Genomic DNA, 16,077 nt, shown 5'->3' with positions numbered 1-16,077 from the left:
GCAGACAAAAAACCAGTACAAGAAAACCGCACTACAAACTAGAGCTGACAGCTGGCACAACAAAACACTGGAAAGTTCCTTGACAAAATTGAAGGAAAAGCTGATAAGGAGAAGACCTGGCTCTGGCTCACGAATGGGACCCTGAAGAAGGAGACAGAAGGCCTGATCCTTGCAGCCCAGGAGCAAGACATCAGGACAAAGGCCATTAAGGCCAAGATCAAAAAATCAGCTGATGACCCAAAATGCAGACTGTGCAAGGGAGCTGACGAAACCATTGATCATATCCTCAGCTGCTGTAAGAAAATCGCACAGACAGACTACAAACAGAGGCACAACTATGTGGCCCAAATGATTCATTGGAACTTATGCCTCAAGTCCCACCTCCCTGCAGCAAAGAACTGGTGGGATCACAAACCTGCAAAAGTCTTGGAAAATGAGCACGCAAAGATACTGTGGGACTTCCGGATCCAGACTGACAAAGTTCTGGAACACAACACACCAGACATCACAGTTGTGGAAAAGAACAAGGTTTGGATCATTGATGTTGCCATCCCAGGTGACAGTCGCATAGATGAAAAACAACAGGAAAAACTCAGCCGCAATCAGGACCTCAAGATTGAACGTCAAAGACTCTGGCAGAAACCAGTGCCGGTGGTCCCGGTGGTGATGGGCGCATTGGGTGCCGTGCCAAAAGATCTCAGCCGGCATTTGGAAACCATAGACATTGACAAAATTACGATCTGCCAACTGCAAAAGGCCACCCTACTGGGATCTGCACGCGTCATCCGAAAATACATCACACAGTCCTAGACACTTGGGAAGTGTTCGACTTGTGATTTTGTGATATGAAATCCAGCATCTCTATCTTGTTTGCTGTGTCATAATAATAATAATAATAATAATAATAATAATAATAATAATAATAATAATAATAATAACAATAAATGAATAAAATAAAAACAATGGCATCCAATTGCATTCATTCTACAGTGTGGCTGTACCTCAGACAACCAATAGGGGGCACCAACCAGGAAGTGCTCCTCTATTAAGATAGCTCTGTCATGCAAGTCTATGGCGAAATTTGAAGGCGTTCTGAACGAATCGGAAGCGGATGTGGCGGGGCTGGGAAACCGGAAGAAGGAAGCGACCGGGACTTCCGGGCCTGTGCGTTGGGCTGGTGGAGGCGAAGCCTGAGGGGCTCGCCCGCCATGTGAGCCGGGAGCGGTTCGTCGAGGGCCTCGCCTTTCAGAGAGGTGAGGTTTGGCCTGGGCTGAGGGCAGGGAAGGAGGTGGAGGAGAAGATGGGGCTGGAGCCAAAGTCAGAGCCAAAGGGAGGCAAGTGGGTGCGTCTGCACTGGGGGATTAAAGCGGTTTCATAGAAGCATAGAATAATAGAGTTGGAAGCGGCCACGTGGGTCATCTAGTCCAACCCCCTGACATGCAGGAAAAGCACCATCAAAACACCCCCCACATATGGCCATCCAGTCATAATCATAATGATAATAGAGGTAGAAGAAACCTCCATGGGCCATCTAGTCCAATAATAATAATAATAATAATAAACCTTTATTTATATACCGCTCCATCTGGTTAAGGGTCTGGAGAACAAGCCCTATGAGGAGCGGCTTAAAGAGCTGGGCATGTTTAGCCTGCAGAAGAGAAGGCTGAGAGGAGACATGATAGCCATGTACAAATATGTGAAGGGAAGTCCTAGGGAGGAGGGAGCAAGCTTGTTTTCTGCTGCCCTGCAGACTAGGACACAAGGGAACAAGGGCTTCAAACTACAGGAAAGGAGATTCCACCTGAACATCAGGAAGAACTTCCTCACTGTGAGGGCTGTTCGACAGTGGAACTCTCTCCCCGGGGCCGTGGTGGAGGCTCCTTCCTTGGAGGCTTTTAAGCAGAGGCTGGATGGCCATCTGTCGGGGGTGCTTTGAATGCGATTTCCTGCTTCTTAGCAGGGGGTTGGACTAGATGGCCCATGTGGTCTCTTCCAACTCTACTATTCTATGATTCTATGATTCCTCGAGAGGACTCAGGGCGGTTTCCAGCATGTACAAAACAGTCAGTTGTCAAAAAAACATACAACAGCATGAACGAACAAATGTAATAAAAACAGTATCATAAAACAGCCGTAAAAACCGTTCGATCTAAAATGAACACAGTTACAGTACCAATAAACATGAATATAACTAATATAACTAACTAATATAGCTATAACTAATATAACTAATCTACCATCTCTGCTTAGAATCTGATCCCACATCCTCAACTATTACAGTCTGTTCCAAACACACCCCACTTCCCTATTTGTTGCGAGCCCTCGTTCACACTAAACCAACAAATAAATTCAAGCTTGATCCTTGATCTATTATACATCCCCGCACTCTTCAAATCAATGATCCATAAAAATAGACTACACATAATGCAATATGACATGAACAATGACTAAGATGCTAATATTACTTTTTCAACTCCCCACTTCTGGATTTGGAAAGAGATCTAGCATCCCAGTATCAACCTTTTGACCACTTCCCTCCCTATTGTCCCAGCCACTGTTCTTCGTCTCGCCATAGAGACTTCAACCCTTGCTCAGGCCTCTCCTATGTACACCCCGTCTACTACCCCTCCCCAAGCTGCCCCATAACTCTTTTGGCCCAGTGCACACTGAATATCCAACCCCCGACATGCAGGAAAAGCACCATCAAAGCACCCCCCCCACACACACACACAGATGGCCATCCAGTCATAATAATGATAATGATAATAGAGATAGAAGAGACCCCCATGGGCCATCTAGTCCAACCCCCTGACATATAGGAAAAGCACCATCAAAGCACACAGACACACACACACACCCCGCAGGTGGCCATCCAGTCATAATTATAATAATAATAATAATAATAATAATAATAATAATAATAATAGAGGTGGAGGAGACCCCCATGGGCCATCTAGTCCAATCCCCTGCCAGGCAGGAAAAGGACCATCAAAGCACCCCTCGCAGATGGCCATCCAGTCATAATAATAATAATAATAATAATTGGACGAGACTGTGTGGGCCACCTAGTTCAACTCCCTGCCAGGCAGGAAAAGCTCAATCAAAGCACCCCCCACAGGTGGCCATTCAGTCATAATAATAATAATAATAATGATAATAGAGGTGGAAGAGACCCCCATGGACCATCTAGTCCAACCCCCTGCCATGCAGGAAACACACAATCAAAGCACCCCTGACAGACAGCCATCCAGTCATACTGCTACTACTGCTAATAATAATAGTAATAATAGAGTTGGAAGAGATCCCCATGGGCTATCTAGTCCAATCCCCTTCCAGGCAGGAAAAGCTCAATCAAAGCACTCTGACAGATGGCCATCCAGTCATAATAATAATAATTGTGATAATAGAGTTGGAAGAGACCCCCATGGGCCATCTAGCAAGGCTATGAGCCAGTTGTTGTTCTGAGAAGAGATTGTTAGGCTTCACAGTGGCACTAAAAAGGTCAATGAAAATCCCTGTATTAGGCTATTTCTTCATGAATGGGAATAGAGAGCAGGACAAGCTATTCACTTAAATAGTTAAACAAACTCCACAATTCAGTATGTCCTGGGGAGACAACAGAGTGGTTGTTTGCACTGTAGGAGAGAAGAAATAAAGCCTCCTCTATCATGACTTTACTCTGAATTTCAAATTGGAACATAAAAGGAGATACGGTATGTTGGATCTGTTCCACCATTTTAATCACTTAGAGACCAACGATGAAAAGCCCAGAGGCAGAACATGAGGGCAACAGCAGACTCCTCTTACATTCCTAAGAACAGATAACATTTTCCTAAGGGGAAGTCTGGCTGGTCATGAGAGGGAGAAAACAAATCACAGCCCTGCTTTCCCATTTGTGAACTGAATATTGCCTTTCCTTGCAGTCTGCTGATGAAATGGAGCCTGGGACAAATTGTTTCAGAGTGGAGTTCCCCGACTTCTCCAGCACCATCTTGCAGAAGCTAAACCAACAACGCCAACAAGGGCAGTTGTGCGATGTTTCGATTGTTGTTCAGGGCCATCTCTTCAGAGCCCACAAAGCCGTCCTGGCAGCCAGCTCCCCTTACTTCTGCGACCAAGTGCTCCTGAAAAATAGCCGGAGGATCGTTCTGCCCGACGTCATGAACCCCAGAGTCTTTGAGAACATTCTCCTGTCAACATACACGGGACGGCTGGTCATGCCTGCTCCGGAGATTGTCAGCTACCTCACGGCAGCAAGCTTCCTTCAGATGTGGCACGTCGTAGACAAATGCACAGAGGTTTTGGAAGGGAACCCTTCAGTGCTTTGTCAGAAGCTGAACCGTACCAGCGACCATCAGTCTCCAAGCAGCAGTAACTATAATGGCCTCGTGGAAAGCTTTGAGCAGGCTGATTTTCACAAAGTGCAGGAACTACGGGATGGGGAGAATGAAGAGGAAAGTTCCAAGGATGAACTCTTATCTCAGCTAACAGAACATGAGTATCTTCCGAGCAATTCTTCCACAGAACATGACGGGCTGAGCACAGGGATGACCAGCCAGGATGGGGAAGAAGGGGTTAGCGATAGTGCAGATTATCAGTACACGAGGCCACTTTACAGCAAGCCTAGCATCATGTCTCACAAGCGGTGGATCCATGTCAAAACAGAGAGGTTCGTCCAGGACTGTGAAGCCGTGGAGGTGCATGGACCTTACGACGAACAGCAGGTGTCTGAGTCCATAAACACTGTCCAAGCTGACCATACTGTCCAGACCTCCGCTCCCGAAGATCTCCGCATCACCGAGAAAAAGGGGGAAAGGGAGTATGGCGAGCGAGCTAATGAAGGCAGTTACGACGAGCAAGTGGATTTCTATGGCTCCTCCATGGAGGAGTTCTCCGGGGATCGGGCTGATGGGACTTTAAGCCTCCAGAGACAGGATGTGGCAGGTTATGGAGAAAGTGTGGATGCGACGCCAGGGATCAAAGAAGAAAACGCTCTCTCTGGGTTTTCTACAGCTGACAAGCTTTACCCGTGCCAATGTGGGAAAAGCTTTACGCATAAGAGCCAGAGGGACCGCCACATGGGTATGCACCTTGGGCTGCGGCCGTACGGCTGTGGCGTGTGCGGTAAGAAATTCAAAATGAAGCATCACCTTGTTGGGCACATGAAAATCCACACAGGCATCAAGCCTTATGAGTGCAACATTTGTGGGAAACGGTTCATGTGGAGGGACAGCTTCCATCGGCACGTTACATCCTGTACAAAGTCATACCAGGCTTGTAAAGTGGAGCAAAATGCTACTGAGATGAACTGAAAAATGGGGAGGGAGTGATGATATACCTACTCAGCCAAGTGAGCAGAATGAATGCTTAACACAGGGCAGTGCCTGGTACTTGTTGTTTTTAGTTTCTGGATGGTACAGAAATAAATTTGGTAGGAAAAAAACTATGTCGATCTCCAAGCTGTTCAAAGAGGAGTAGTGGTACTTCAGCATGGCTATCATTATAATTATTATTATTTATTGTTTAGTGTTTTAGTAGCATTTGGGTTTCTCGTCAAGAGAAGGACATTTCTTATTTCCCATTCATCTCAGTAGCAGTCTGCTCAGTTATTTCAGCTTGAGCAAAGGTGTTATGTAGAGAACATCCTCTGTTAAGGGGCTAATTTCTTTAATTGTGTTGCCCAGCTAGTACTTGTGTTTTAAAGTCACAAAACGGGTGCTCAAGCAGTTTACCTGTTTGGAACCAAAGGGTGATTAGATTGCTAAACACAAGTTGCTAGACGATTTTGAGGTGCCAACAGCTTTAACAAGTGGCTGCTTTTTGATCAGCCAGATGTTTGTGTTCCATTCACTGGCTCTGTTTTGTCTTTTCATGATTATTTGTAACTTTTTTTTAGCACTTGGCTATATTGCGATGGACACTTTAGAGACAGAATATAACCTCATTCCCTCCCCATACCCCCCTCCTGCCTCTTGCCCCCAGTTGTGCCTAAGAGAAGAGTTAGGCCCCTTCCACACTGCTGAATAAAATCCTACAATACTGTATCTACTTTGAACTGGGATATATGGCAGTACGGATTCAAATAACCCAGTTCAAAGCAGATATTGTGGGCTATTCTGCCTTGATATTCTGGGTTATATGGCTGTGTGGAAGGGCTCCTAGTCAGGTGAGACTTTTGGCTGTTGCAATAGAGAGCATCGCATTTGCTGTCCAGTAAATACAAGTATGCTTTTTGCTGGTACTTGTGGCTCAAAGCAGACATCGGTCCAGTTTTTGTTGAAGAACTTGCACTTAGAGAAGAGAATGCGATCTACTGATTTCCACTTCGGGGTTCACAAAGTCAGTTTACGGTACCAACTTCCTCCCTTAAATGGCTGAGTCCGTGCAGACCTAAAGAAGCTACTATGGAGGCTACTCAGTGAGTAAACATCCAAATGGCTTGAGCCAGATATTCCGAACCATTTTCAATCCTGAAGCACTTTTTGAATCATGGAATGTACTTTTGTCCTTTACAAAGGATGGTTTTTTTCCTTCAAAACACTGGATTCATTCCTGTAACCCAAATAGGGGTTATAGGTTATTATATTATTTTAAGAGCTCTTTTTCCCTGTCGTCCCCTTGTCCCCACACCCTATTTTCCTCACTCCTGCTGCAAGTTGAATGCACAGAATGGAGGCAACTTGGAATGGTCAAAACATTTGTGCTGCTGTTTGATAAGATGGGGAAAAATGTATGAACAGAGGCAAGATATCTATGTCCTGGCAAAAGTGAGTCAGATAAGGAGGCTTATCAGTGCCAAGGCATGTCTTTTTACCACCATCCCAAGCTTCTGTTTGTAAACTGTGAATAGAAACAAAGGGGATGCGGAACTGGTGGACTGTGTTTGAAAACTATGTGCATTCACCGAGGGAAGTAAACATTTCCAGAGTTGTCGAAGGCTTTCATGGGTTGCTGTGAATTTTCCGGGCTGTATGGCCATGTTCGTAAAGCATTCTCTCCTAATGTTTCACCCACATCTATAGCAGGCTTCCTCAGAGGTTGTGAGGATGCCTGCCATAGATGTGGGTGAAACGTCAGGAGAGAATGCTTCTGAAACATGCCCACATATTTATTTATATTTATTTACTACATTTATATCCCGCCCTTCTCAGAGCGGCTTACAAATTAAATTTACATACAATATTATATTATTAGCATAGCACAATACTGGAATTAAATTGCTATATTGTACTATATCAATATATTGTAATATTATTAGTAATATTACATGTAATATATAATTAATATTGTTATATTGTATTATCAGTATTATATCGTATTACAATATAATATTATCACATAGCCAGGAAAACACAGCAACCCATTTCTGGGGTTGTTGCCCTCTTCCCATGCTCACCCAGCTTAAACAGATGACAGGCTGGCATCAAGAAGGCTTTGGTTGGTTAATAAAAATACTAGTTCTACCAACTTTCCTCATGACAGGTTTTTAATTTCATTTGAAAGCCAATATTGACAGCTTTTCCACACTGATCCTCTTTCCCCAGCCTGGTAATCTTCGAAATTACTTGCTTTCATGCACCACCTTTGTTGAGTAATAATGGACATTTGGTTGATCGGGATCTGTTTATCTTTTCCCTTTAATAACTTCAGAAATATCCCAGAATGACAGCTGTCAGTGACTTGAACCTGAGTGAAACAAGGTAAATCATTGAGCAGGGATCTACTTGCTAACACTGGAACCTGCTAAATGTTTGGAAGCACTTTGTATTTAAAAACAAAATAATTATGAAAAAATTCCCCTTTATAAATGCATTTTTTGAAAGAACCGAAATATAAATATATATATTCCTTCTGGTTTGTTTTCTTAATCATGTCGCCTATGTAAAATGTTTCTTTTATTTTTAATCTTCAGACTTTTGTAATGGTAAGAGGCTTGTTTTTGTTATTGTTGTTGTTTACATGAGCATGAGTACTGGAGGATTTGTATTGGGAGAACTACCATCCCAAGTCTCTATTTTGAGTTGTGTGTCTTTATAGTAATAATTTTTTAAAAAAATCCTTACTGCCTTAGAAAAATGCCCAAAAAGCCATTTTCATTTTTTTATAGTTTGACAAATGACTGGACTCGGATAGATCAGGCGTAGGCAAACTTTGGCCCTCCGGGTCTTTTGGACTCCAACTCCCACAATTCCTAACAGCCTACCGGAGTCCAAAACACCCGGAGGGCCAAAGTTTGCCCATGCCTGGGATAGAGGGTGTCTACTTTGTGTTGCCAATGTAGCCATAGTAAATGGAATCAAATTTCAGACTTTGCCACCTTGACTGTCATCTTCTCCAATGGCTTGCCTTTGTCACCTTAATACTTCCTGTTATGTAAGGATGTAAACAGATTAAACCTTTCCCGAAAGGCTAGAGGTGCTTCCTCTCCAATACCTGCCATGTCTTCTGGTTTATTGTGAAAGGTCTTATGCGTAATGTGTTTTCGAAGGCTTTCATGGCCGGAATCACTGGGTTGCTGTGAGTTTTCCAGGCTGTCTGGCCATGTTCCAGAAGCATTCTCTCCTGACGTTTTGCTCACATCCTCAGAGGTTGTGCGGTCTGTTGGAAACTATACAAGTGGGATTTATATATCTGTGGAATGATGTCCAAGGTGGGAGAAAGAATGCTTGTCTGTTGGAGGCAAGTGTGAATGTTGCCATTGTCCAGCTTGGTTAGCATTGAATAGGCTTGCAGCTTCAAAGCCTGGCTGCTTCCTTCCTGGAGGAATCCTTTGTTGGGAGGTGTTAGCTGACCTGATTGTCTCCTGTCTGGAATTCCCGTGTTTTCCCCAGTAAATAAAGAGCACTCAGAAAACAATATAATATACAATATAATAATAATACACGATTATTACACTATTACATGTAATAATACTAATAATATTAAAGTATAGTGGTATAGCCACTATACCACTGGTGGCGCAGTGTGTTAATGTTAAAGCGCTGAGCTGCTGAACTTGCAGACCGAAAGGTCACAGGTTCGAATTTGGGGAGTAGAGTGAGCGCCCGCTGCTAGCCCCAGCTTCTGCCAACCTAGCAGTTTGAAAACATGCAAATGTGAGTAGTTCAATAGGTACCACTCCGGCGAGAAGGTAACGGCGTTCCATGCAGTCATGCTGGCCACATGACCTTGGAGGTGTCTACGGACAATGCTGGCCCTGATTGCTTCCTGTCTGAAATTCCCGTTTTTTGAGTGTTGCTCTTTATTTACTATCCTGATTTTAGAGTATATATATATATATATATACACACACACACACACACACACACACAGTAGAGTCACACTTATCCAACTTGCTGGATTATCCAACGCATTTTTGTAGTCAATGTTTTCAAAACATGATATTTTGGTGCTAAATTCATAAATACAGTAATTACTACATAGCATTACTTCGTATTAAATTACTTTTTCTGTCAAATTTTTTGTATAACATGATGTTTTGGTGCTTAATTTGTAAAATCATAACCTAATTTAATGTTTAATAGGCTTTTCCTTAATCCCTTCTTATTATCCAACATATTCACTTATCCAACGTTCTGCCGGCCCGTTTATGTTGGATAAGCGAGACTCTACTGTATATATATTGCAAGCAATGGCCCCTAGGCTCCACTGCCTGGCTTCACCTTGACCCCATTATAAGCTGACGGCTTATCTTCAAGTATATACGGTATATATATTCCATATCCTGAATTGCAGGAACCTCCCAGCAAAGGATTCCTCCAGGCATGAAACAGCCAGGCTTTGAAGCTGAAAGGATTTTCAATACTAATCGAGGTGGCCAATTGCAACATTCACACTTGCCTCAAACAGACAAGAGTTCTTTCTCCCACTCTGGAGGTACAGTAGAGTCTCACTTATCCAACATAAACGGGCCGGCAGAATGTTGGATAAGCGAATATGTTGGATAATAAGGAGGCATTAAGGAAAAGCCTATTAAACATCAAATTAGGTTATGATTTTACAAATTAACCACCAAAACATCATGTTAGACAACAAATTTGGCAGAAAAAGTAGTTCAATACGCAGTAATGCTATGTAGTAATTACTGTATTTCTGAATTTAGCACCAAAATATCACGATTTATTGAAAACATTGACTACAAAAATGCGTTGGATAATCCAGAACGTTGGATAAGCGAGTGTTGGATAACTGAGACTCTACTGTATATAAATAAACCCCACTTGCCTAGTTTCCAACAGGCCTCACAACCCCTGAGGATGCCTACAATAGATGTGGGTGAAAGGTCAGGAGAGAATGCTTCTTGAACATGGCCATACAGTATGGAAAACTCATAGCAACCCAGTATAGAATGCATTTGTGACAAGGACAACCATCCTTTATTTCCTCTTATGGAAAGCGAAAATCTAAAAGCATTTGAAGCCTGACTACTACGTTCCAGACAACCTAGGTTAGCACATCTTCAACTGTAGTCCATTTTTAAAAGTATGTATTGTATTCAAACTGAAAATAAAGATGCCTGCTGGGTTTGGGAACTCTATTCTCTTTGCTAATCCTTAAAGGATTTTAGAAGTATTAACCACAGACTGTCTAGTAATTTGTCAATACTTTGCTAACACAGCATTTCACGAGTCAAAGAGGGTGGGTTGATTTATAAAGGCTGCTCTTGCGATTTTATTTCCTGTTAATCTTATATGTTCAACGTTTTAGGTCAGATGCTATTTCTTCTAAAGCCGAGAGTCTCTATTTTTGAAGATATTTGTTTTATCTAGGATAGGGGAAGGTTGAAACATTCAGTTAAATGTCTACATATTTTAAAATGCTAATATGTTTATTTAATTTGGATGGTTGAAAAAGCAGAAAAAGCTGAACTGATTGTATCATAAAAGTGGTAGCGTCACACTAATTTTATTTTGCTTGAAGCTTGCCTCTTCGGTTATTTGCTGCTGCATCTCCTTACCCATTATCTTTCGCGAATAAATGTAAATGTTTCTCCAAGTGAGGTGAACCTTATCCCACTACAAAAGTTTCCCTTATATGCATTGTCACTTATAATATTAAAACCCATACCCCTGTCGATCTTCTGTGAGTTGTTATGCCTATATTGCAACGGTTGGATACTTGGATATCTCTATAATACTGCTGTTCTAATAATGTACAGCATGATTTTATGTCATATTGCTGTTTCATTGTTTTCTTCTTATAGAAGAGTCGGTTGCTCTTTTATATAACATGTTTTAATAAATGTTATCTGCCTTTTACTGGGTGCATCAGTTTGTCTCCTTGCTCCTGCATAGTGGATTAGAAAATATGTTGTCGAAGGCTTTCATGGCTGGAATCACAGGGTTGTTGTGTGTTTTCCAGGCTGAAGATGCCTGCCATAGATGTGGGTGAAATGTCAGGAGAGAATGCTTCTGGAAAAAGGCCACACAGCCTGGAAAACACACAACAATCCTATTAGAAAATACACATGTAGACACTGCTAATATTATATTTACAATAGAGTCTCACTTATCCAAGCCTCGCTTATCCAAGCTTCTGGATTATCCAAGCCATTTTGTAGACAATGTTTTCAATATATCATGATATTTTGGTGCTAAATTTGTAAATACGGTAATTACAACATAACATTACTGCGTATTGAACAACTTTTTCTGTCAAATTTGTTGTAAAACATGATGTTTTGGTGCTTAATTTGTAAAATCATAACCTAATTTGATGTTTAATAGGCTTTTCCTTAATCCCTCCTTATTATCCAAGATCTTCGCTTATCCAAGCTTCTGCCGGCCCGTTTAACTTGGATAAGTGAGACTCTACTGTACTATTATATATTTACTATGCTACAGAATTATTCACAATCCTAATGGAATTAATATATGGAAAAACAAAAACCGTTTTCAGAATCCAGTCTCATCTGAGTTGTAAAACAACAAATGACTTGTGTTGTTGATGGCTTTCATGGCCGGAATCACTGGATTGCCGTGAGTTTGCCTAGCTGTACAGCCATGTTCCAGAAGCATTCTCTCCTGATATTTCGCCCACATCTATGGCAGCATTCTCCAAGGCTGTGAGGTCTGTTAGAAACTAGGCAAGTGCGGTTTATATATCTGTGGAATAATGTCCAGGGTCAGAGAAAGAACTTTTTGTCTGCCCAAGTCAACTGAGAATGTTGCAGTTGGCCACCTTGATTAGCATTGATTAGCCTTGTAGTTTCAAACCCTGGCTGCTTCCTGCATAATAATAATTTTCATTTCTACCCCGCCACCATCTCGCCGAAGGGAATTGTGGCAACCAACAAAATACAGCGAAGTGCCGCATATAGATAATACATAAATCTGAAATGATAAAAAAACACAGAATCACAACCACACACATACATAATTACAATGTAAGGCATTAAAATTTATAAAATGCAGTCTTAGCTGCAGATATAACAAGTTGTTTCAATTGGCATAGCCTAGTGCCTTTGTTGGGAGGTGTTAGCTGGCCCTTATTGTTTCCTGTCTTGAATTACCCTGTTTTCTGGGTGTTGTTCTTTATTTACTGTCCTGATTTTAGAGTTTTTTAAATACTGGTAGCCAGATTTTGTTCATTTTCATGGTTTCTTCCTTTCTGTTGAAATTGTCCACATGCTTGTGGATTTCTATGGCTTCCCTGTGTAGTCTGACATGGTGATTGTGTCCAGGTTGGTTCATCAAGTGCTCTGCTATTGAATAGCCTTGCAGCTTTGAAGCCTTGCAGCCAGGCTTTGGAGCTACAAGGCTATTCAGTACTAATCAAGGTGGTCAGTTGCAACATTCACACTTGCCTCCAACAGACAAAGAGTTCTTTCTCCCACTCTGGACATTCCCGAAAGACTAACAGCAACCTACCCTGGACATTATTCCAGATATATATAAATCCCACTTGCCTAGTTTCCAACAGACCTCACAACCTCTGAAAATGCCGGCCATAGATGTGGGCGAAACTTCAGGAGAGAATGCTTCGGGAACATGGCCAGACAGCCCGGAAAACTCACAGCAATTCAACATGTAATTCAATCCTGTCATCACACAAGACGGAATGTAATCTCTTTGTTTTACGAAAGTATCCGAATTCAGAAATTTATTTTCAGAACATTACCCAAATGATCCATTCTCAAGATGTTTGCCCTCCGTTCAGCTGTCACAACAGACATTCGTGGCTCCGGACCTGAGAATGTTTGCTTTCCAAACAGAGCAGGCACACTTTAACTTAAATCAGGTCATTTCCCTAAATCCCCAGCAAATTTAATATTCACGTGTAAGGATTGCATCGAACGATTGTATGATGTACAAATGGTGAACACACTCTTTTCCTGATTATTGTTGCATTCATACAAATAACCCATAAATATATTCTATATCTTCCAATACAGAACAATAGTAAGAATTATTTAGGGTTTCCAAAGCAGAGAGATTTTTGAAATTTGGCCTAAATCTTGGAGGTTAAAGAGTTGTAAGTTATGTCATTACCGCTAAGCATTAGTTCTGGGATAATTACTATTATAGTGATGATAAATAATATTTATTTTGTGTTGTCAAGGGCTTTCATGCCTGCCATAGATGTGGGTGAAACGTCAGGAGATAATGCTTCTGGAACATGGCCATACAACCCGGAAAACTCACAGCAACCCAATATTTTTTTTCTTTATTACTCACATCTCAAGTTTAATGTTAAATTTCAAAAGTATTGTATCAACTGGGGGTAAGTTCCTTTTCTGACATAATGAATGATTTTTCTAATTACTTTGGGGGGGAATTAAATTGCCATTTGTAAAGGCATTTTGACACGAATTTTTAAGATTTTGTCCCACTACTATCATTAATATTAACTGTTTTTAATTGCTTTACATTTTCTGAAGGAATTTTCATTGACTGGTTGGTTTGATTCTGTTTTAATATGTTGCATGTTGTGGATTTTAAACAGCGCTGCTTTTGGTGGCGAGAGCCGCTTTGCATCTCACTTGAGATAAAAGCAGGCAATAATAATAATAATAATAATACATCACAGTCCTAAACACTTGGGAAGTGTTCAACTTTTTGATTTTGTGACATGATGTTGCAGTGATGTTGACCGGCTATATCTGCCTAGAAGATCAGGGGGCAGAGGACTCTTACAAGTAAAACAAGCAGTCAAAGAAGAAGAACATGCCCTGGCAGAATATGTCAAGCAAAGGGAAGAACCTGCTTTGATTGAAGTAAAAAATCAGAAACTCCTCAAAGCACAGCAGACAAAGAATCAGTACAAGAAAACCGCACTACAAACTAGAGCTGACAGCTGGTATAACAAAACATTGCATGGAAAGTTCCTTGACAATATGGAAGGAAAAGCTGAAAAGGAGAAGACCTGGCTCTGGCTCACGAATGGGACCCTGAAGAAGGAGACAGAAGGCCTGATCCTTGCAGCCCAGGAGTAAGCCATCAGAACAAAGGCAATTCAGGCCAAGATCGAAAAATCAGCTGATGACCCAAAATGCAGACTGTGCAAGGAAACCGACGAAACCATTGATCATATCCTCAACTGCTGTAAGAAAATCGTACAGACAGACTACACACAGAGGCACAACTATGTGGCCCAAATGATTCATTGGAACTTATGCCTCAAGTACGACCTGCCAGCAGCAAAGAACTGGTGGGATCACAGACCTGCAAAAGTATTGGAAAATGAGCACGCAAAGATACTGTGGGACTTCTGAATCCAGACTGACAAAGTTCTGGAACACAACACACCAGACATCACGGTTGTGGAAAAGAAAACGGTTTGGATCATTGATGTCGCCATCCCAGGTGACAGTCGCATTGACGAAAAACAACAGGAAAAACTCAGGACCTCAAGATTGAACTTCAAAGACTCTGGCAGAAACCAGTGCAGGTGGTCCCTGTGGTGATGGGCACACTGGGTGCCATGCCACAAGATTGGAAACAATAGACATTGTCAAAATCACGATCTGCCAACTGCAACAGGCCACCCGACTGGGATCTGCGCATCATCCGAAAATACATCACACAGTCCTAGACACTTGGGAAGTGTTTGACTTGTGATTTTGTGATATGAAATCCAGCATATAGATCTCGTTTGCTGTGTCATACTATGTCTTCGTGTCAATAATAATAATAATAATAATAATAATAATAATAATACATCACATAGTCCTAAACGCTTGGGAAGTGTTCGACTTGTGGTTTTATGATACGAATCCAGCATATAGATCTCGTTTGCTGTGTCATACTACCGGTATGCGGGTCGTGATCTCTCTCACCCTCATGTCCCTTGAGAAGCCAAGGAGTTTGTGATTGTAAGAATCCGATGCTCGGTCAAGTCGGGTCGTCAACTTTGGAAACTCAAAGTTGAAAAGTATAGATCAACTTGCCTATTATTACAAAGGATAAAATAGCTATATATGCAACATATGTTAAATATAAAACTAAAAATTTTCCCCTGACATGAAGTCCAGTTGTGTCTGACTCTGGGGGTTGGTTCTCATCTCCATTTCTAAGCCCAAGAGCTGGCATTGTCCATAGACACCTCCAAGATCACGTGGCCGGCATGACTACATGGAGCGCCATTACCTTCCCACCGGAGCTGTACCTATTGATCTACTCACATTTACAAGTTTTCAAACTGATTCCACCTGAACATTAGGAAGAACTTCCTCACTGTGAGAAGAGCTGTTCAGCAGTGGAACTCTCTGCCTCAGTGTGATGAAGGCTCCTTCTTTGGAGGCTTTTCAGCAGAGGCTTGATGGCCATCTGTTGGGGTTGCTTTGAATGCAATTTTCCTGCTTCTTGGCTTCCAACTCTAGGATTCTATGATCCCTATGAGGTGGGCGTGGCCTCGCCTGGTGCAGAACTTTCTTATCGAGAAGGGGCGTGGCCGGAGAGAGATGGGGCGTGGCCTCGGTCTGTCCTGTTTCTTTCTCAGCCTAGAAGGGGGCGTGGCATCGTGCGGTCCTTGCCGAGGAAGGGGCGTGGTCAGCGAAAGGAGGGGCGTGGCCGGATTGAAGTAGGGCGTGGCCTCGGCCTGTGCAAGCCTCTCTTAAGGGGCGTGGTCTTGCCCGGA

The 16,077-nt window shown here is 42.2% G+C and overlaps 1 protein-coding gene across 1 annotated transcript; it reads left to right on the top strand.

The window, feature by feature from the left end:
* The first annotated feature begins 1,128 nt into the window (after nt 1-1,128).
* On the top strand, nt 1,129-11,258 carry zbtb43 (zinc finger and BTB domain containing 43). Its single transcript, XM_062959567.1, has 2 exons — nt 1,129-1,253; nt 3,924-11,258. Exon 2 carries the CDS (start codon nt 3,936-3,938, stop codon nt 5,310-5,312), a length of 1,377 nt encoding a protein of 458 aa, XP_062815637.1. The 5' UTR covers nt 1,129-1,253; nt 3,924-3,935; the 3' UTR covers nt 5,313-11,258.
* Nucleotides 11,259-16,077: the final 4,819 nt, after the last annotated feature.

Source organism: Anolis carolinensis, unplaced genomic scaffold (genome assembly GCF_035594765.1).
Source record: "Anolis carolinensis isolate JA03-04 unplaced genomic scaffold, rAnoCar3.1.pri scaffold_7, whole genome shotgun sequence".
Lineage (NCBI taxonomy): Eukaryota > Metazoa > Chordata > Lepidosauria > Squamata > Dactyloidae > Anolis > Anolis carolinensis.
The sequence above is the reverse complement of the archived record's forward strand: the minus strand, read 5'-3'. Positions and strand labels throughout refer to the sequence as shown.